Here is a 21711-nt window from a genome sequence, read left to right on the forward strand (position 1 = left end):
TGCTGGCTCATGTTCAGCCGGCTGCCTACCAACACCCCCAGGTCCTTTTCAGCCAGGCAGCTTTCCAGCCACTCTTCCCCAAGCCTGTAGCGCTGCATGGGGTTGTTGTGACCGAAGTGTAGGACCCGACACTTGGCCTTGTTAAACCTCATACAGTTGGCCTCGGCCCATCGGTCCAGCCTGTCCAGGTCCCTCTGCAGGGACATGCTACCCTCCAGCAAATTGACACTCCCACCCAACTTGGTGTCATCTGCAAACTTACTGAGGGTGCACTCAATCCCCTCATCCAGATCATCGATAAAGATATTAAACAAGGCTGGCCCCAAAACAGAGCCCTGGGGAACACCGCTCGTGACCGGCTGCCAACTGGACTTAACTCCATTTACAACTACTCTCTGGGCTTGGCCACCCAACCAGTTTTTTACCCAGCGAAGACTACTCCCATCCAAGCCATGAGCTGCCAGTTTCCCAAGGAGAATATTGTGGGAGACGGTGTCAAAAGCTTTGCTAAAGTCCAGGTAATGACATCCACAGCCTTTCCATCATCTACCAGGTGGGTCACCAGGTCATAAAAGGAGACCAAGTTGGTCAAGCAGGACCTGCCTTTCATGAACCCATGTTGGCTGGGCCTGATCCCCTGGTTGACCTGCACTTGCCTGTTGAGTTCACTCAATATGAACCTCTCCATAATCTTCCCCGGCACCAAGGTCAGGCTGACAGGCCTGTAGTTCCCCGGGTTCTCCTTCCGGCCCTTCTTGTAGATGGGCGTCACATTGGCAAGCCTCCAGTCATCAGGGATCTCCCCTGTTAACCAGGACTGCTGACAGATGATGGAAAGTGGCTTGGCGAGCTCCTCCGCCAGCTCCCTCAGTACTCTTGGGTGGATCCCATCTGGGCCCCATAGACTTGTGAACATCCAGGTGGCATAGCAGGTCATTAACTGCTTCCTCCTGGACTATGAGGGCTCCATTCTGCTCCCCATCCCTATCCTCTAGCTCAGGGGCCTGAGTACCCTGGGGATGACCGGTCTGGCTGCTAAACACAGAGGCAAAGAAGGTGTTAAGTACCTCAGCCTTTTCCTTGTCCTCGGTGACAATGTTCCCCCCTGCATCCAGCAAAGGATGGAGATCCTCCTTGGCTCTCCTTTTATTGCTAATGTACTTGTAAAAGCATTTGATCACTTGACCATAACTGCTTGAGATCTTGAACTACATGAGTAGGTTCTCATGCTGCCTGCAATCCTACAGCATGGAACTCCAAAGCTTGACTAATTTTCTGTGATGAACCACCTTGTTTTGTTTTCAGTCTTCATTTGATACTCTACAGTGCTTGATGCTGAAGAAATGAAGACTAGCTCAAACTCTTCTAACTCTCTCTATGCTACTCCAGGCTTTGTAGACCACCGTAACCACCACTCACCAGCCTCTTTTCCAGTTCTTAGTGACTTGTCTTCATGGTAACTATTTCATAACTTTGTTAATCCTTTTCCCCAGGCCTACTAGATGGTTTTAGCAACGGGGAACCAGAAGTGCACAGAATAATCAGGGTTTCAGCAAGCAGAGGATTACACAGCGGCAGAGAGATCTCCATTTCCTTCTTAACTTTCTTAACTTTCTTTTTGGACTTCTACTGAGTGCTGAATTGACATTTTCATGGAATGATCTATTAAGACCCCAAAATACCACTCTTGAGCAGAAACAGAGCTCATAATTTTTGTGAAATTTTGATTTCTTTCCCATATATGTACCACTTAACCTCTCTTTATACCGAGTTTCATCTGCCATTTTATTATTTATCTCATGCAATTTTTTATTGTTGACCCTCATCTTTACTACCCAAACACCCAGCAGACTGCTCATAGAAAAGCTGTGACAATGGTGAAAGGTATGCTTTTACCATTCAAGACAACTTGCACCTACACAAGGGAGACTGCTGCCTAGGACACTAGGCTGACAGAAGCAGCAGAAATCACTGGCCTGCACTCCACTGTGGCTGTATTTATTTTAATGTAGAACTCCCAACCAAAGCAGAGAGCAACGTTTCTCAACTGCCTTGTGCCCCTCAAAGCCAGGCATCATGTCACATTGAGACTTGGGGAAAAGCTAGCTTAGCCACCATGCCTCTTGATTTTTGGCCTACGCCACGAAGAAGCTTGGAACTGATCCTGATTAAAGGACTGGAGCCATGCCTAATATGTGCCTTCATGAGAAGGCTGGAACTATTAAGGGATCAAAGAGAATAAGCACAAGTAACTCAATCACTGGAAGTGTAGAACAGAAAGTAACAGATGAGTTTTCAAGATAACCAGCAATTATGTAACAATATCCACTTTCCAAAAGCGGAAGCTGAGCACGGAACAGAACAAGGTGCCTTTTCCATCCTCTCCTATGAAAGTAACCTATCACTGGAATACTTTACCAAGAATTGAAGTGAATTTACTATTACAGTGATTCTTATTTTATTTTGAATTGGAGCACAACTTTTAGAAAAACAGCCAAGCTGGAATGCAAGAAAGTCCTACAGTCTTTGTTGTACAGGAAATCAAACCAGATAATCACAGTACCATCTCCCTAGTCCATTATGTTATTCTATAATGCATCTTTGCGCCAAGCACTTTTTGGGGCATATTTGCATGGCATGACAGAAAAATAGCAGTCAGCTTTAAAGACACATTTAAGAAATGTTATCTCTTGGAATTCAGCACAATGTGTGTTATGTTCCATGTATTTAATTTAATTTGTTCCTAGCAGGAACACAGAGCAGAAGCCAGCAGAGCAGAGGAATTACAAGCACCTATCTAGCATCAAAAGGAAAAGGAGACACTCAGGAATCCGACAAAGGACAACTAGGAATAAAATATTAACTTATACAATATTAAGCTTTATTTACTTTTAGAATTCCTACTCGTCTTTCTAATTCGTTCTTTGTCCTCTGTTCTCTTTGGGTTTCCTACACCTCTGTTCTCTTTGGGTTTCCTACACCTCTGTCTTAAGCTTCCTCAACTGCTTTCTGATCCTTTATCACAACCATTTCTTTCTGTACAAGGTTACAGGGGTTCTTTCTGTGGTCACAGGGATTATCCCTGAAAAAACCCTTAGTTTTCCTGACTTGGGGGGAAAGAGGAAATAACAAAGTCTTGTCAGCCTAGTCTTTCTACTAATAATTAAATTTTTCTACTACTAAAGCAGAAATAGGATTTTACCTTTCACAACTTTCTTTTTGTGACACCCACAGTGTCTGTAGCCCTGTACAATTACCTTCTCCTTGCTTCTGCTCACCAGACCAGAATTGTCCCTTTAATTAGGAGCAAAAGAAAAAAATCAAAAAGCAAGGAGAAAAGCCTAGTATTTTGGCAAATCTCTTGACAAGTCTCCTTACGACTAACAAACTCAATGCTAGATATTCCTGGCTTTGCCACAAGACTTAATTAAACACAGGACACACAATTTTGTGGCTTCCAACTATGGGTGTCAGGTCTGCAAATACCAAAAGGACCCCTCAGGTATCTGCTGATAAAACTCACTAAAGCTGTAGATCCCCTCTGGACCTCTTTTTCACTACTTACCTTCCAGACTACCTGTTCCCACACTGCTCCAAGGGCCATGCCCTCTCCTCCGCCCATCCATCACCATTCCTGTAGAGTTCACAGAATGGCTGAAGTTGGAAAAGACCTCTGGAGATCATCCAGAGTTAAGAAACCTTCCTCTTTTTCTGACTATTGTCTTATTCCATTAGTGATCAGCTGTCCATCCCATCCAACTTTTTCCCAGAGACTGGCTTTAGCTCATGCTTTGAACACTTAACTGAAGTGCTGCAATACCTCAGACACTAGTGTGCAAATGCAAGTGTTCATGTGAAATTCTGCCACGGTAGCTGCCACCTAGCACATTTGGCAGAAGGCTTGCAAGGTGGTCAGAGTGTTTTCACTGCAACGATGTGGACAAATAAGTACTGTTGAGTGCTTAACAGTTAGTATCAGTACTGTTTGTATAGGACAATTCGATTGAATAATGCCATTAAAGCCTTTTATTACTGGAGCTCCTCTCTTAGCAGAGTTTTGGCAATGCATGCAGTTTTTAGGCATCCTTTTGAAAGTGCTGGCCATTAGTCCTTAGTTCATACAATCAATTTGTTACACTGTATTCAGCTGAACAACCCATCCTATTACTTATACTGTCTTTTCAGTTTCCTTGGACACTTACACTTAGATTTCTGTTTTAAAAAAGTACTTGCCAATTCCCAAGAATTTTCACAAGATGTTTCAGCCAATGTTTTCAGACACTATTGCAAATTACAAAAATTCTTTAAAGTATTGGAAATTTCAGACTTGTCTAGAAAGCTAAGATTAATATTTGTTAATGACTAGAAGATAAGAAGAAAAAAAAAGAAATACCAGCAGCACAAACACATAAAAAAAAAAAGCCACAGCAGGAAAAAGACAGAAACATACAAGCCATAAAGCATGCAACAACTCTATGCTTTTTATTGCACTGCCTACCATGCAGTATCAGCTTCAGAGACTCCCAGGTAAATTAATACTGACCTCCTTTAGAATATTGCATGTGCCTACATAGATGAACATACATTCTAAGATGGAGAACAAAATCTAAAGAGGGATTCAGAGGTAAAGACCTGTAGATTTAAGAAGCCAAATAACCAAGTGGAAAAAGAACAATTCTAATTCCCAAATAAGAATGAATTGTCTTCAGAATTTCTAGTATAAGGCTTTGTTTTACCAAACCTATTCAAAGGAGTATATTAGAGAGAAGAAATCTGACCTGAAGTCAGTTCCTTAAAGCCCATAAATAGTTGCATGTATTATTACAGCTTTTTACATCCTCATCCTTTTCTTCTTTAATGTGAATTCCCTTGTGATTTTATTCTGTTGCTGCTTTGAAATTTCTTATACGCTCTAGCCTAAAGACAAATTAGCCAACTTTTCACCTCAGTTTTTAAGTAGCAATCTGTAAATACCTCAAAAACACGAAATATGCCCTTTAGTGTCACACTTAATTTAGTTAGTGAGTAAATATGTGTATAAAATATACTACTTTTTTCCCCTAAGAAACAGGATTTTTCACTGTACAGCAAGAATTGAAAAAATTAATTCAGGATTTCTCCTCTGTATCTTGCATCCAAACACGATGTATTCTACACTACTGCAGAGTTTCAATAAAGGTGATAAGAATCAAATGACAGAAAGAAAGGTCTTTAGTTTGAAAGGTACAAATGTTCATTCCAGGCTTCCCTTTCCTGCGATGAGCTGCTGATCTGTGTACCCCCAGCTTTTTTTCCCCACCGTTACCACACACACTCCTCTTCTCAGGAAAGCTAGACTCACAGTGAGTGCTCCCATTGCTCTGCAATTTGATGAAGCAGAGTGAGCAAGGTTTGCACACATCTGGCCTTAATTTACTGTATTCTTGTTGCTCTATGGATGAGTAAATAAACACCTGTTTAAATGTCAAAGCCACTGAAATCCCTATTTTACACAAGCAAACAGGACCTTTGTAGACTCGACAGCTACTGAGCACAACACCTATTCAGGGCTGTCCAGCCCTTGCAGATAGATTACACCACTAACCCCACTAGACTAGGGGAGCCTCCTTGCTGTGTTGGCAGTGTGGCCTCCCAGCAGCGTTCCTCCATGCCTCTAAACTAATCTCCCAGTCAAACACGGAGATGTAGAAATGGCTTGCAAGAAAAAACAACTGACAGCATGCAAAGAGACACCCAGTAACAGAGTACCATATTCTGCTGCCAAAAATACTCTGTATCCTTCCAAGAAAGGAGGTCAGATACATAGGCTTGCTGACCAGCATCAATATAATGGTCCTTAGAACCACTTTATACAATGTAAGAATATGTAAGTTAAATTCATTAAAAGAACAATATGCATCACATTTCAATAAGTTGAAGGGGGGAAAAAAAAAAAAAAGAGTAAAAAAATGGCACCACGGGGTTTGCTAGGAAACAGACTAACACTAAAAACACTTCTTCATTATGGCAAATCCATTCCAAAGAATAATTTTGTCAGCAGATCATAAATCCACAAAATGTGTCACAGGCTTTAGCACTAAGGAAAGAGCAGGCCTAGAGGAGCTTTCTAGCTGCTTCTCTTTCTGAAGTGGTTTTTTCATTTTTAACATGACAGCAGATGGTGATTTAAGTGATTTTGGCTGAGTTACTACTAATTGGTCTTTTCATCTGCCATTAATTTATTTGTCTTCTTGTTCATTAAGAGATTTAATTGCAGCAACATAGAAATTTTCCAATTTTCCTTTAGAAAAATACCCATTAAAATTCCCATTAAAAAAAATCCTCAGATTTTCCATTGCAAGGAGTTAGTCCCATATTACAGTATTTCTATAAAATAGTTACAGTAAGTATTTCTATAAAATAGTATGCCTTTCTTCTAAGAATTAGGAGTTTTCAACTGTATACACTCACTCATTTCAATGATAATAAAAAGCAAAGTATGCAAGAAAGACTGCACAAGAAAACTTCATGAGCTGGAAAAAGTTGTCAGCAAAAACAGTCACACAGCCTTTCACACAGAGGATACGTCTTTTATACAACCAGTTGTGTGCAGATATCAAAAGCCTCCAGCTGCGATGCACATTTGCAAGTATCTTCCCCTCAGGACTGATTCAGCCTCTGGCTCCGCATGCCAAATCCGAAAATGCAGACTTTTGTGTTGATTAAATGTTATTTTCTTAGAGCTTTTGACAAATCAGTCCTTAAAAAGTGACAATTAATTGTTGCTTTCTGCTTTTTTTTTTCCTCATTCTGCTGACCAAGGGCTCTGAGAGGTGAACTCCGGCTAATTTTGTTGTGACAACTACAGATGTGAACTTGCCAGACTGAACTCAGGTGATGAAGCCAGAGGCGTATGCTTCTGTCCTGACTCTGATGCAGAAGCAGCAAGTTCTGACAGAGAAGACGGGTAAGAAAAAGTATTCAGCCACAGCAGCCTTTGTAGACTGACCTTGTTTCAGCCTCCATAGCAAAGTTTTGCCACTTTTTATCTCTCTAACCCACAGCACAGAGAGTAACTGGACTCCGCTCCATCTTCTGCACCATGAGCAGACTTGTTTACCAAGCTTCCCGTGGCTTCAGTTGCCAATAAATAATGCTTTTGCAGCCACAAAGGCGGCAATGGAATTACACAGTTGTTACGAAGGAAGGAGTATGGGGAACAGAAAGGATGTTTGGTCTGCAGAACATTAAAGTCTGCTCTGAAAAGCCAAAAAATCTTAACCACTTGTACATATCCTTCTAGTATTTGCCCTTATATACAATCCTTTACTTCAAAGTACAAAACTGTCTGGAGTCTTCACTTATGAGCTCTACATCATTAATTATGTTTTCCCATCACCACTGTCCTTCCTTTTCATTATCAGATCATTTCTTATCTATATGTATTGTTTATGGCAGTAAGATTTATAACATTGTAAAGTAACAGGAGAACTAGGCACAGTGAATTTACTGCTGGCTGAAGGCCTTCTGCCCAATCATTCATAATGCACTAAAATCAAGCCTGATTATTTACATCCTGTGTGCTTGTGTACTTTTGTGTGTTATGTTAAATACTGCACAGAAATAGTACCTATAAAGTTAGAACATTTTAGATGAAAGGCCTTGTCAAGAAAAAAAGCCTTAATGAATTCTAGAAGATACAGATACGACATTTCCTGGAAAAAGTCTAACAAAGTATTAACTCTGAGACATACCTGATTTTGGTAGATCTACTGCTGTACCTCTGGCCAAACTTTCATATTTATGAAAAAATAGACCCTATTATTGGTCAGAAAACTTTTAACTTTTCTCACCACAAAAATAGTATCCACCAGTATTTATTTTTCTTAAAACCAAAACAATTTAAAGCATGGGTGCACTTGCTAGTATTTTAAGAGAAAATATGTTCCTTCTCCTCTTAAAGGAGTTACGCACCTACCTCAAAGATCAGGAGACCTAAGAAATTAAAAATCACTGCTACCACAAATGCAATTCAGATTAGCGACTCAAGTAAAGTCAGTTCAGCCCAAACTTTCTTAAAAATCCAATACATACACACAGTCTTTCTCCTACAGTTCACTTCTCTGCCAAAAACCTTAAATGTATATGCTTTTTAAGACATACTTTTTTCTCCTTTCTGCTCTTCTGCCTGTGATATTGCTCCAGTTACAGTTTTTTACAGTTTTTTTCCAAAAACATCCAAAAGGCAGTTATAATTAGTTGAAAGAATTGGAAAGGTTAGCTCTATTTCTGGTAAGCTAAACCATCTCCCCTAGTGCAAAAGACCAAAAGCAAAATGAAAATACATACAACTTAAACATAAGATTTTACTGACAGAAAGGAAGAAAACCCAAAAGAACCCAAAACCACAAAACAAAAAACCCGCCATCTTGAACTAAATAACAAGAAGGTGACACAAAACTTGGAAGGAATTCGTGAATAAGTTAGAAGGAAAACTCTGTTAGATTTCTGGTAGCTCTGAGATTTTAAAAGGTAAAGAAATACCTGAATATTTCTAACCAACAACCAATTATTTTGAAGAGCAAATGGATACAGCAATTTCACTAGAAAACAGGGAAGTGGGTAGCTGGAGCTTGCATGCTAAGAAAAAAAGCAAAAGTGTGTCAATATTGCTTTTGCATCTAGGTCTGTGTAGAAACTATTTAGGAAGGAAGTCTGCCAGCAGCTCATGATTCTGAATTTACCAAAGAAGAAAAGGAAGAAATAAAAAACAACTCTATACCTAGCCAGCCACATTTATTTAAATTTAAAGTCAATGGAGGAATGCAAACAATTACGCAAACAACCTCTCTAGTACTGGCAGGGATAAGTAAATGAAATAGATCCCAGTATTCACCCTCATCAACAAGATGGCATGGTAGATAAACTCAGAAGTTTTTAAAGTAAAAGGAAGCCATGGTCCATATATTTACAGGCCTGTACAGAACTCCCATAGGTCTCTTCACAATAATTAGTAACCAGCATTATTGTTTACAAGCACACACTTTTACTATGACATACTGGAATAAGAACTCCACCACTCAAGGCAGTGGTATTAATGGAAACAGCAGGGGTCTGGCAAGATACAATAAGGTATTCTGATGAATGTGACCGTAAAAAAACGAAACAAAACCAACACAAAACAAGCAAGCGAAAACTCCCCACACAACCTCAGTAAGTCCCACCTCTTCAAATGTCAACAAACATGCGCACAGTCCCAACCAAGCACATGCACATCTTATGTGTGGCAGGGAAGGCTGTCATCCAAGAATTGGAAAATTTCTTCCTGACTTCCACGTGGAGAGCAGTTAATTCCGTATTAATATATTTTGTATTTGCTCACGTAAAGCAGAAACTTTAATCCCCCCAAAGTGGATACTTAATATCCTTGCTCTAGAATGAGGCCACTTTCTCACTCAAAAAATAACCTACAAACCAAAAAATAACAAGAAAAACCTATGCCCTTCTAGGGAGGAAGCAGAAGATCTGATGTTGTGCGCCCAAGTGTCGAAGTGTATGATGCTACATGCTCATGGATGGGCAGCTAAATCACTTTTTGTGACTGAGTGAACACCAGTTCATCCCACAGGTAGTCTGAAAAGAGCCTCTCCTCTGCCGATTCTTTGCTTTTACTTCAATTTGGTGACTTGGAGAAGCTTTCTCCTTTCTCTATTTTTAACTGTCTAGCAGCACTAAACTCTCTGAAGCCAAGAATTTTAGCTTTTTAACTTCAATCTCTTTGTGGAATTCAACTGAAATCAGACAGAAGGTCCAAAGACAGATAAAATTAGTCTGGTCACACAAGTCTCATTTCCTTGGAAAATCATATTGAAACCTTTGTTCAGGAGTGCCTAGACCCAGCCTTTGTGCACTGGCCCATAATTAAACATGTTTGTTATGCAGAAGGATGCAATATGTTTTGGAATGTTTTGAATTAGCGTCTCTATAAAATAAACTGCTAAAAATACGTCTAGACTGTCTATAAATTCTAGCCCTTTATCACCTGCATTAATGCTAGCAAAACGAAAATCAGTTACCAAAGTACTTTTTAAAGTACTTTTTTTTTTATGTTTAAAGTTAAATTTGATTGTAATAAAAAAGTCCTTTTAAAAGCATAAAGTAATATTAATACCACCAGATTATTCTTAAAATAAAGCACCTGCTATAAGCAATGGCTTCTCTGCTAAGGTTTAGAAGTATGAAGAAAGAATTGTGTTATGTCATTTTCCACATCTTCAAATGCAAACATGCAATGAAATCAACCAATATGACTCTTCACTGTGTTTTCTATTTGTCCCAGCTACATGGCTTCCTTCAGTAATTCCCAAACCTCATCTTACTGTACTTGTCTTTTTGCATTCCCCTTTTCTGACATAAGTTAATTACCTGTCCTGTAAAATTCATTTGGCATTGTAGTACTTCTTTTGTTCAGAAAAATATTAGTTTTGCTGACACACATTCATGCCAGGGCAACTTTGTAAGACAGAAAGGCACTAGATTACTACTTACTGAAAGCAAGAAATGTTTTGGAGATGCAATGTGACGACCTCTTTCTGAAATGCATTTTTACACAGTATTCTGTTTTTCTCCTTAGGAAAAAAGTAAGTATTGTTCATACTGCTACAAAGATCTGTTGTTAATTGCAAACATATGCACTGTCATCTTACCAGGGTATTTTAAAAAACAAACCAAGCCACAACAACAGGACTGAATTCCTATTCTATGAGCCTCATCCTGAAAAGCTATATAAAAAGGTCTTCCCAGTGGGTTAAGTGCATACTTTTTTTTTTAAATGCAAGTAAGTTGAAATTTCTAATGTTGCCTTAAGTGGAGAAGGAAAAGAGAGTGATTTTTCTGTGATATAGCATACACGTTAGTTTCGAAGATGAGGGAAAAGTTTCGGTGAACTTGTATTTTAAAATATCTTGTTGCATCTCCAGTTCAGACAGGCTTAAACAACTTGTTTCTTCTGCATATTTGTAATACAGCAAAAACTAACATAATCCAGCAAGATGTGACCAAACGGCACAGACAAGCAACCAGGAAATATTTTTAAATCTGCCTTTTAAGATTGACGTACACTCACAAATGGAACGCTACATTTTCCCTTCCTCCAATATCACTTGATTTCTTCTTCCTCCTGTTTGAAGTTTTCTTTTCCTACACTTTAAGTTGATTAAAAAAAAACTCAGACAGCAAAAAAGGCTTTCACTACTTCTCAGCTATCAGATGATTTTTTTCTCCATGCCTCACATGTACATTCTTTCTTTCATTTACTTATCTTAATATTCGCATTAACTCAATCACCATTTCTCAAAGAAGCCAAGAGACAGGCTGCCATTAACTTTCATCTTGCTTTTTGGTAGTCTCTATTATCATATGGAAGGAAGAAGTATTTGTAAAAGTAGTTGATTCAAGCCCTCACACAAAAAGACTATCCTCAGAGACTGTAAACAATGTTGTACTGTAATTGACTACTTAACCAACACTTAATTTACCAATTTCCACTGTACGACATTGGAAGAAGTGACACAGAGATAATAAATATTACTTCCTCCCCCCCACTCCCAACTAGTTTACTTCTAGCAGCAAAATTTATGGAGTGGTTACAACAGGAAAAAAGAAGGGGGGAAAAAAAAAAAATCAAACAATCCATTCCAAAACTGTGGGGTTTAGACAGTACTATAATAATTCCTTGAACTCTTAGGTTCCTAAACATCTGCAGGATTTATGCTTAAAATACACCCAAACGTGCTATGATTCCTTCCAACTTCAAATTGCAGAGGAGACAAACTATCCCAAAGAACACACCACCTGAAATTAAGATAAAATTGCCTGCTCAGTTAAAGGTCAAGCATGACTATATAGAAAAGTACTTCATCCAAGCAACTTCAAACCAATACAAAACAAAGATCCCTTCCCATCTCAATGCATCACCTATAGAAAGTCAGACCATTTATTTAAATACTTGCAGTTGACAACAGCAATAAGAAACCTCTTTAAACACCGTCTATAAAACTTGCTTTTATTTGCAAACAATAAGAGGATTAAGAGGCCCTTTTGGACATTCTGTCCATGTATGAGTTACAGATTTTCACACATGTCACACTTATAAGAGATATACAGCACAGAACAATCTGTTCTCCTCTACAAAAACGCTAAATGAAGATATTCAGGAGCCAGAGAATTCCAGGGCTCACAGAGGAGAAAACCTGACATGATCAAAGCAAAAACTGGACATAAGAAAAATAAACAAACAAAAAGGGCCACAGAAAAACAAATTTTTCAGGGAAAAGAAGGGCATGCCGTGGAGAAGAGGGACATACTGGAATATGGAGGAGCACACTGGACAATTTCTGTATGGTCAGCGGACACGTTTGCAATACAATTACGACAGCAGAATCACAACTCCTCTGTTTATCACTATTGCTGTCAACTGTCTTTCATTACAGGCTTAAGATCCTTTAATGAAAGGCAATTACAAGATTTATAGTCCTTTGCATTATATTCATCAGCTAAATGAAAGATTTAAATGCAGTTGTCTCCTGTAAAGTGACCGAGGTGATGCGCAGTTATTTTCATGTTGTCTCTCAAGAGTTTCACCATGTGTAAGCAAAAATGACTTTGCTTCCTAAATGCTGCTGAAGTTGAGCTTGCCAAAATGCGTTCTTATCACTTAGCACTTTGTTACCTTTAATAAAGAAGCACAAGACCAAATTCTGCCTCTCTCCAACAACTGTAAAATAGCACTATAATCTTCTGAATCTGAAGACACTGGCAGCACAGCTATCATCAAGAACACAATTTAGCCAGAATAGTGTGTTATGGGAACATATCCAGCTCAGCTCTCAGAGCCCAGAATGAGAAAAACTTTGCTGTTTATTAAGTCTTAGCATTTTGTTCTTAATGAGAGGAAAACAAAACCCTCAAAACTCGGTAAGAGGCAGTGCAAATCTATTTCTTCAAATAGATCAAATAGATTCTGATTATTATCATTTTTCATCAACATATACACATCTGAATTAGGATGAAGTATACTCAAAATCATATTTGTTGTTTCTGTACCTGCTGCCTTCTTAAGCATCTAAAGGTGATTTATAAGCAACTTATTAACCCTCAGAATATTTTCCTTATGTAGGAAAGAATTACCCTAATACCTCAGCTCTCTGAAATCCAAAATTTATTTCTACTGATAACATCTGTTCTTTTGTGATAAAAAAGAAAAGAATTTTAATTTCCCAGTCCTTTATTTTAAACATTTTCTATCCCTCTTCTCTATAACCCTAAGAAGAATAAATAACACAAACCAACTTAAATAATAATAAAAAATTACAATAATTTTGGGTTTTGTGCTGTTCATATGCAATCATATTTTTTGAATGGAAAGTAGGCTATCACCTACAGTCTTCCCTATCTTAACACTAAAATTTAGCCAACTGGAAATCTCTCTTAATTTAAACAGATATCACCCAATACTTTGGTTATACATTCTTCATGATACTTCAGCAACTGATGCAACAGATGGATGCAAAGGATGCAACTGATTTAACTGAAGCAGCATTTTTTATATATATATATATATATATATAGTTCTATAATCCTAAGCACTGAAACCAAAAATGTAGTTGTATAACATACATTGAAATTAAAAAACGGTTGGAGAAAACATTCTACATTTTCAAGTTATTTAAGTGCATAAAGGTTGCTACCAAATCCATAAAAGGGCTCTAGGTGGTACATTTAAAAGCATACCAGCATCCAGCAGATCTGATGTTTTCCTACAACAGACCCAAAATTCCTCATTCCAGAGCTCTACTGACAAACCAGGCCCTGTCTGTATGTTTCTGTCATGCACAGTCTAACTCCACAACTCAGATTCAAAAACATTTGGGGGGGGGGGGGTGGTATTTATTACCAGCTTGCAACTTTGAAAATTCTTCCTTCCTAGCCAGCTCCAACCCATCCCTGCTCACCCTGACCCTCTTTCTACTAGGAACTCCCTATTGTTCTGTAGAATAAGACGGTGGGGCACCAAACTCCCCACAAGACATACGGATTTTTAAGGTTCTGCCTGTAGAAGGTTATGACTCAAATAATTTGTGTACAAACTGAAATTTCATGAGCTGAAACTAGAATTTTCTTTGTACTGGCTTACCTCATTCTCTTTGGATGTGTATTGTATCTTGAGAGTATCCATGGCTCTGATCATCGCTTGCATGGCTGTGAATATGTTTTGGTAAACCAGTTTTGTGAAGCCTTTCCTGTCATCTTCTGTGTAACCTGATCCATGAATAATCCTCATTTGTTTAATGAATGTACTCTTGCCACTTTCTCCTGTGCCTGGGGAAGGGGGAAAGAGGAGAGAGACAAAAAGTATTGTATTTGCAAATCCTGACAGTTGAGAATATTTGTAAATACTCATACAAGGATGTGCAATTTATCTAAGCATGCATAAGAGTCACCATTAACTGTAGTATCATTTCTGCATTTTCCGTTCTCCACAGTACATTGTTTTAGTCAAAATATTTGCATTTCTGGGTTTGGGAGAGGTTTTTTGGTAAGATATATATAAGTATCTCGCCACAGTACATCCTACAAAGTTTAATCTAACCATCTGGTAGAAGTCAGATTACAAAACAAGCAAGGTACGTGAGTACAAAACAAAGAAATTCTGTTTGTGTAAGGATCAAATTGATCAACATTGAGAACTCTGTACAAAGCTTATGTACCATTTACACCTTAACAATAAAGCCTGCACTAACCCTGAACTTGTGTCATGGTTTAGCCTCAGCCAGCAACCAAGCACCCTGCCCCGATGGGATGGGGGAGAGAATCGGAGGAGTAAGAGTGAGAAACACTCCTGGGTTGAGATAAGAACAGTTTAATAATTGAAATACAGTAAAATAGTAATGATAATAATAATAACAATATACAAAGCAAGTGATGCACAATGCAATTGCTCACTACCCGCCGACCAATACCCAGACAGTTCCCCAGCAGCGATCACTGCTCCCCGGCCAACCCCCCCCCCCCCAGTTTATATACTGAGCATGACGTCATATGGTATGGAATAGCCCTTTGGCCAGTTTGGATCAACTATTCTGGCTGTGCCCCCTCCCAGTTTCTTGTGTACCTGGCAGAGCTGTGTGAGACCGGAGTGAGAAAATGTGAGAGAAGCAGCCCTGCAGACACCAAGATCAGTGAAGAAGGAGGGGAGGAGGTGCTCCAGGCACCTCTGCTCTCTATTTCAGAGCAGAGATTCGCCTGCAGCCTCTGGAGAAGACCACGGTGAGGCAGGCTGTGCCCCTGCAGCCCGTGGAGGACCATGGTGGAGCAGATATCCACCTGCAGCCCGTGGAGAACCCCATGCCAGAACAGGTGGACATGGCCCAAGGGAAGCTGGAGCAGGCTCCTGGCAGGACCTGTGGCCTGTGGAAAGCACCCACACTGGAGAAGTTTGTGAAGGAGTATCCTACGGGAGGCACCCCAGGCTGGAGCACGTGAAGAACGCGAGGAAGGAGGAGCAGCAGAGACAGTGTTACGATCTGACCACAACCCCCATTCCCCATGCCCCTGTGCTGCTCACAGAGAGGAGGTAGAAGAGTCAGGAGTGAAGCTGAGCGTGGGAAGAAAGAAGGGGTGGGCAGAAGGTATTTAAAGATTTGTTCTTATTTCTCACTGTCCTTCTGGTATTAATTGGCAATAAATTAAATTAATTTCCCTAAGCCAAGTCCGTTTTGTCCATGATGGTAATGGGTAAGTGATTTCCATGTCCTTATCTTGACCCATGAGCTTTTTCATCATATTTTCTCCTCTGTCCTGTTGAGAAGGGAGAGTAATAGAGCAGCTCTGTGGGCACCTGGAGGTCAGACAAGGTCAACCCACCACACATATTCACCTTCAGCTGTACTTTTTCTAGTTTGAAGAGTCCTAACCAGGTCAGTTCACTTCTCAGGTGGAAGATACTCTATAGCTTGATCATCCCTTTGACCCTTGTTGAAGCTTTCTCAGGTCTGTTTACCTCTGAGATATACCTAGAGTACCAGAACTTCAAATACTAAGGTGCTGCTGAAATTTAGATTTATGAAAATGGCATCACTGTGTTACTGTGCCGTAAGTAATTAAAAGCGAGAGAAAGTGCATGTGCTATATAGTTGTTCTCCATCTGCATTATTTTATACTGATCTACAATTAACTTCACCTGCCATTTCACTGCCTACTTTCACGATATCCTTCTGCAACTTTCAGTCATCCTTACAAACTTGGCTAACACAGAGCAGAAAAATTTCTCCTGTAATTGTTCAATTCCTTTCCCACCACACCCTTCATTTGCTCTATATTTCCTGTTATTCAGCATCTGTGTGATGTGACTGAACAAATCCATTCCTATCCCACAGAGGTTTAATATGAGACGGTCAGCTACAGCTTTTTCTTGTTCTTCCCCAACCAAAGGATGGTACAGGAGCAAAAAAATACCTGTTACACTTTCTTCTTAATTTCAGAAGTTTAACAGTTAAGTGCACTCTGGCTGAGCTATAGGATTTGCTTCACTTCTCCACTAAGAATTTACTGCCGATAAGATAGTATTCCCATTTCAGTAATTTACACTTAATACCACTAGGTGTCGAAAATGTATCAACACAAAGAGGGAAGAGTTTCTCTGAACACTACATCTTCAGATATAACAAAGCAGGAAAATACTGTGACTGCCCACCTCGTCATCCTGTATCTCAGTACTATAGCAGACCATAGTGTCTCTTAAATGAAAGACCATGCAACTGCAGGGCTCCAACCATTAACAGTAATAACAAGTAAAACTCAGGTAGCCTAGGAAAGTGTAATATGTTATCACATATTACTCATATATCACAGCCGGTTTTCTGAAACATTTTATCATTGTGATCAATTCTTACTCTACGACCTTCTTTCATATTTTGAATCATCCATTGTGGACTTCCTTTCAAAGCTGTAGCAGTCCCTTAATCAAACACACGTTGTTCAACAGTCCTTCTCTAGGACACTGCTAGCACAGCACCACTCTCCTGGTAACAGGACCTATAGCACTCATCAGAAGAAAAGTGAAGCAACTTTTTAATCAAGCAGTAAGACATATTTAATATTTTTGTCTGTTAAAAGGAGATTAATATAGCTGTTCTTTCAACAAATGTTCAGGATTTCTTTAATTTTGTCATTGTATTGGTTTACTTGAGACAGATTGAACATCACGATATGCTGGAATACATGCAAAGCAAAGTCCTGAAGGAATTTGTTTTAGTAAAGTGCTGCTATTACATTATATATCACAGCTCTCAGAAAGGCAGTCAGCTTTAAGAAGTCAACATAAATACAATTGAAATACAATTCAGTTTAAAAACAAAACAAAACAAAACCCCACCACCAACTTTTTTCACTGCCAGTGGAACCCTTATATTTGAGAGGAAAACACTCTGATTAATCCAGGTTGAATTGCTGGCCTGAATTTTTATATAACTCAGGATAAACAGTCCTATCACGTTACAGCAGTGCCCTCTACTAATGTCTGAGTTAAAGAAAAAACATTGTGCAACTCTTAACTTTACCGTCAGGCATATGCAACAATGCTGTGAAATTGAATTTAAAAAAAAAAAAAAAGAAAATCAAAGCACTATGTGTGTAAATTCAGTTTTTAAAGAAAGACGCTTTTTTCCAAGCCCTCATCTACCAAAGGTAGACAGAGTCAGGTTTGAAAAGATCATCATCTGTAATTCAAGCTAGAGTTCTTCCCTGCATATATCGAATTTAATTTTTTAAGAAACTTAAGGTTAGTGTTTTATATTATTGGATTTGATCTAATCTATATCAACCTACAGCAAACAAAAATTGCCTATTCAAGTGATTTGTAAACTGGTATGACATACACAGGTAATAAACAGAGCCATGCCGCTTTACCCCTTGACCTCTCATAATCCTGAACACAGGTTGATTGAAAAGCTTTGTGCTCCCTACCCTGACCTTAAGTAGAGTGCACAGTCTTCTTTCTGTATTCTTCCTTCCAGCAACTCCTTATGTGCCTAGCTGTGCCTCTTGTCATAAACCCAGAATACAGGGTCTCTGTGCAAATCCAACAGTACATGCTCTTTGTTTCTCCATTCCCAAAAGTTATCTAAAAAAATCTTCAGGGCTCATTAGCTTAAAATGAAACAAGGCTTTTGAAGCACATCTTGACAGAGCATCATTTTACAGCATGTTAAAAAGTGTCGGGGCTTTCAAAAAGAGTTTGAATATGGAGCAGTTGTGCCAATACACATACTTGGGAGATATTAAGCTAAAGATAACTGCATTTCAGGATGGAATTGCATACACAATCAGATTTGGATTGAGTATCTTTTTAATTAAAATAGTTGGAAAACAAATGGAGATACACAAATTGGAACTTGCGTTTTAAGACTTCAGGTGGTGGAGCTTAAGAAAATGAAGTACATTTTTACATTAGGAATAATAAAAATGGTAGTAGGGTAATAAAAAGCAGGTATTACAGAAAGTGTAGATAATAGAACAATAAAATATTGACATATTATATACCCTGGAGGTATATAATCACATTTTAATGCCACCCATTCTAGAAGCATTAGAGAATGGAGAGCTTTAAAATGCGGCTATAATTCCAAGGTGTTGGAATTCTGTTATTACAAGCAAGTTTTAAAAGGATATTTGCATAAAAAGGCAAAATAACAAAAAAAAAGTGCCCAAAAAAACCAGGCAAAATGTATTTTACCCCTCAGTGACATCTGTGGTAAGCACATGCCCAGAATACATTTAGTGCATTTATCTTCAGAAAATAATCTGTTGAATCATTACTGCCAAAATACGGAATACACATTCTACTGACTAGGTCAAGAGACAGAATATTCTCAAAAGGTGAGATGTAAATACATTAGTTAATGTGACATATTTATCCTCCTTCCAGTCTCTTCAAGCATTCATGGTTTTTCCTCTGCTTTCAACTACTGACTGCAGCATAGGTGTTACCTACCCAAATGCACTTTCTCAATTAAAAGAAATACTAGAATTTTGCCAGTTAATTCAAGGAATAAAACATTATGTCTGTTTTGGCCATTGTCTCTTTTGTCCTTAACCCCTCCTTTGCCTGTCAGCTTTATTTTCCAGGTGTAATATCTCAATTCTTTATGGAGAAAACAAGAAGTTATTAGAACAAACAACCCCCAAACCCCCAAACAATACTACTCTGTGCTCTCTTATTCTCCTAAGGACTTTGTGTGTGCAACTTAATTACATGGATGAGCAGACTGTGAATACAGCCACAACAAAACTAGAAGGCTGTAATTGCTAAGGACAGAGCAAAGCTAACTAGTTTTGCTAACCCTACCACTGTTAAGATCAACACAACAGCAGCTTTGGCAGAGGTGATAAAACCTACTGTAAATCCTGGATCCACACTTGAGCAGTTCAAATGACTGAGATCCGGGTTGCTCTTCACCATTATCAGCTCTCAAATGGCAATGATATCTTCATCTACCTGTCCATGCGTTCACTTCCACTTGCCATACATGAATAGATGTAGGTCAGTTAGTAAGCAAATATATTTCATCTGTTGCTGCATGACAACAGGTTTCACTCTTGCCCTGGCAGCTGTGTCTCTCTCAATAGCTCTGGTGCTGGTAAGGGCCAAGTCACTGGATATCTGCAGAAGCAAGCCCCTGGTCACAGCAGAAGCAAGAAGTCTGTTATTACCTTCCCAATTGTCCCTGTTGTCAAGCACGATAAACATGATGAAGTCAAAATGGCACAAGTAAAACAAAAAGCTACAGTACAGCATCATAAAAGTAATGTTCAATGCCATCTTTAGACCAGAATCTAGTACTAAACCTCTTCTCCAGTTATGAGTGGCCACTAGAAAAGGCTCACTGATAGAATCATGTTTATAGCTATAGCTGACTTACCAGCTCTGCAAAACGCAGTATCCTCAAGCCTCGGCTCTCAAGCCTTTATGACAGGCCACACTTCTGTCTCTTTACAGAAAAATAGCTATTTTTTATTAAGAGAAATAGCTATTTCGTGGGCAGAAATAATTGTAAGAATAAAGGTACCAACATTTAGTAATTAAATTAGGAGATTTGCTGTTTGCATTAAAAACTAAACTGTATTTAAACAGGATCTGTAATATTTTGTATTGCAATTGTTAGGCTTGTTCAACTGACAGAAGGAAACATCTTCTCCCAAGTAGCTAGCGATAGGACAAGAGGAAATGGGCTTAAGCTGCGCCAGGGGAGGTTTAGACTGGAAATTAGGAAAAATTTCCTTACGGAAAGGGTGGTCAGGCATTGGAACAGGCTGCCCAGAGAGGTGGTGGAGTCACCATCCCTGGAGGCGTTTAAAAGACGGGTAGATGTGGCACTTCGGGATATGGTTTAGTCTGGTCTACCCTTGATTAGTCTAGAGTGGGCTTGGTAGTGTAGGTTAATGGTTGGACTGGATGATCTTAAAGGTCTTTTCCAACCTAGATGATTCTATGATTCTATGATTCTATGATCTTTCTGTAACTGTAGGATTAACAGTTTGATATACAGAACTAAATGGTGCTAGTGCACAAATGTGGATATAACAAAAATGGCTTTCAAGTAAATAAATCTGAATTACTGAAAATTTACAAGGTTAGAGCAAGAAGAATTTATGTTTTTAAAACAACAGAGGCAGAAAAATTATACAGAATGAAATTCTGTTTATTTCAAGGAGGAGACCTGAAGCAGGAGAAAGGAAATTTTTGAGGTTTATCAGAAAGGAAAATCTCTAGAGTCATTCAGCAATCTTGGAGTATTATTCTACCCATTCTGTTAACTTCTTTCACGGAGGTACCATATTAAATGCTGAAATTAGCTTCAAAATGTAAGGCACATAGTTACATGAAAACAAAGCCACTGTTTCTACTACAAGGCAAGGACAAGACACTGTTTTTAATGACCAGGGGAAAAGCCAAAGCAGATTTCATCTCTACGACTCATACATAGTTAGTTCTTGTTTTCCAATAGAAGTGTAACCCAAAAATAAAACGTGTTTTCATTTCTCTTGTTCATTTACCAATCACCATTCCTGATATCTGTGCCAGGCAGTATTTTGAAGTATTATCTGTTGCTTTTTACTCACTAACAATTCAAAAAACCCTCTCCATAAATATATAAGGAAACAAATTGGCTGGGGGGGGGGCAGCAACCAAAAAAAAACAAGCCCAAAAAAACGCAGCAGCTATTTCTGATACTCCATTCATATTCTATAGGATTCAGAACCATCTTCCAAATCTGTTACCAGGGAAACAGCTCTCATTCATTCTGAAATCCCACATGTTAAAAGCACATTCTGGTGACTTTTCCCCTGCTGATGGCAGGGAACATGATTAAGAATAAGAGTTGTGCAATTTCCAGAGTTAGATTAACAGAGGGAGAGGCTCCAAACTTATTTAATAAACACCATCAAAAGCTCTGTAGAGGAAAAAAAACCTTTTTTTTTTTAATGATTTATAAGTCCCTATGGACCAGTGCTATGCATATAGCTGAACGTCTGCTTCTGCACTGGCACCACTTATTTGACACCCACATAACTCACTGTATCAATGTTATTTCTGCTACTAAGTATAAAGGTGGAAGTGACAATATATCTGCAAAGAAGACATTCATTACAGGATTCTTAGAAAACAAAAAA

At 38.8% G+C, this 21711-nt stretch overlaps 1 protein-coding gene across 1 annotated transcript in view; it reads right to left on the reverse strand.

The window, feature by feature from the left end:
* The window catches only part of GNA14 (G protein subunit alpha 14), an 81135-nt gene that overhangs the window by 32690 nt on the left and 26734 nt on the right, over nucleotides 1-21711 (reverse strand). The window contains exon 2 of the mRNA XM_075727232.1: nucleotides 14174-14358. Within this exon, the coding sequence (XP_075583347.1) occupies nucleotides 14174-14358 (185 nt within the window). The remainder of the gene's footprint in view (nucleotides 1-14173; nucleotides 14359-21711) is intronic.

The sequence above is a fragment of the Pelecanus crispus genome, chromosome Z, assembly GCF_030463565.1.
Source record: "Pelecanus crispus isolate bPelCri1 chromosome Z, bPelCri1.pri, whole genome shotgun sequence".
NCBI classification, from domain to species: domain Eukaryota; kingdom Metazoa; phylum Chordata; class Aves; order Pelecaniformes; family Pelecanidae; genus Pelecanus; species Pelecanus crispus.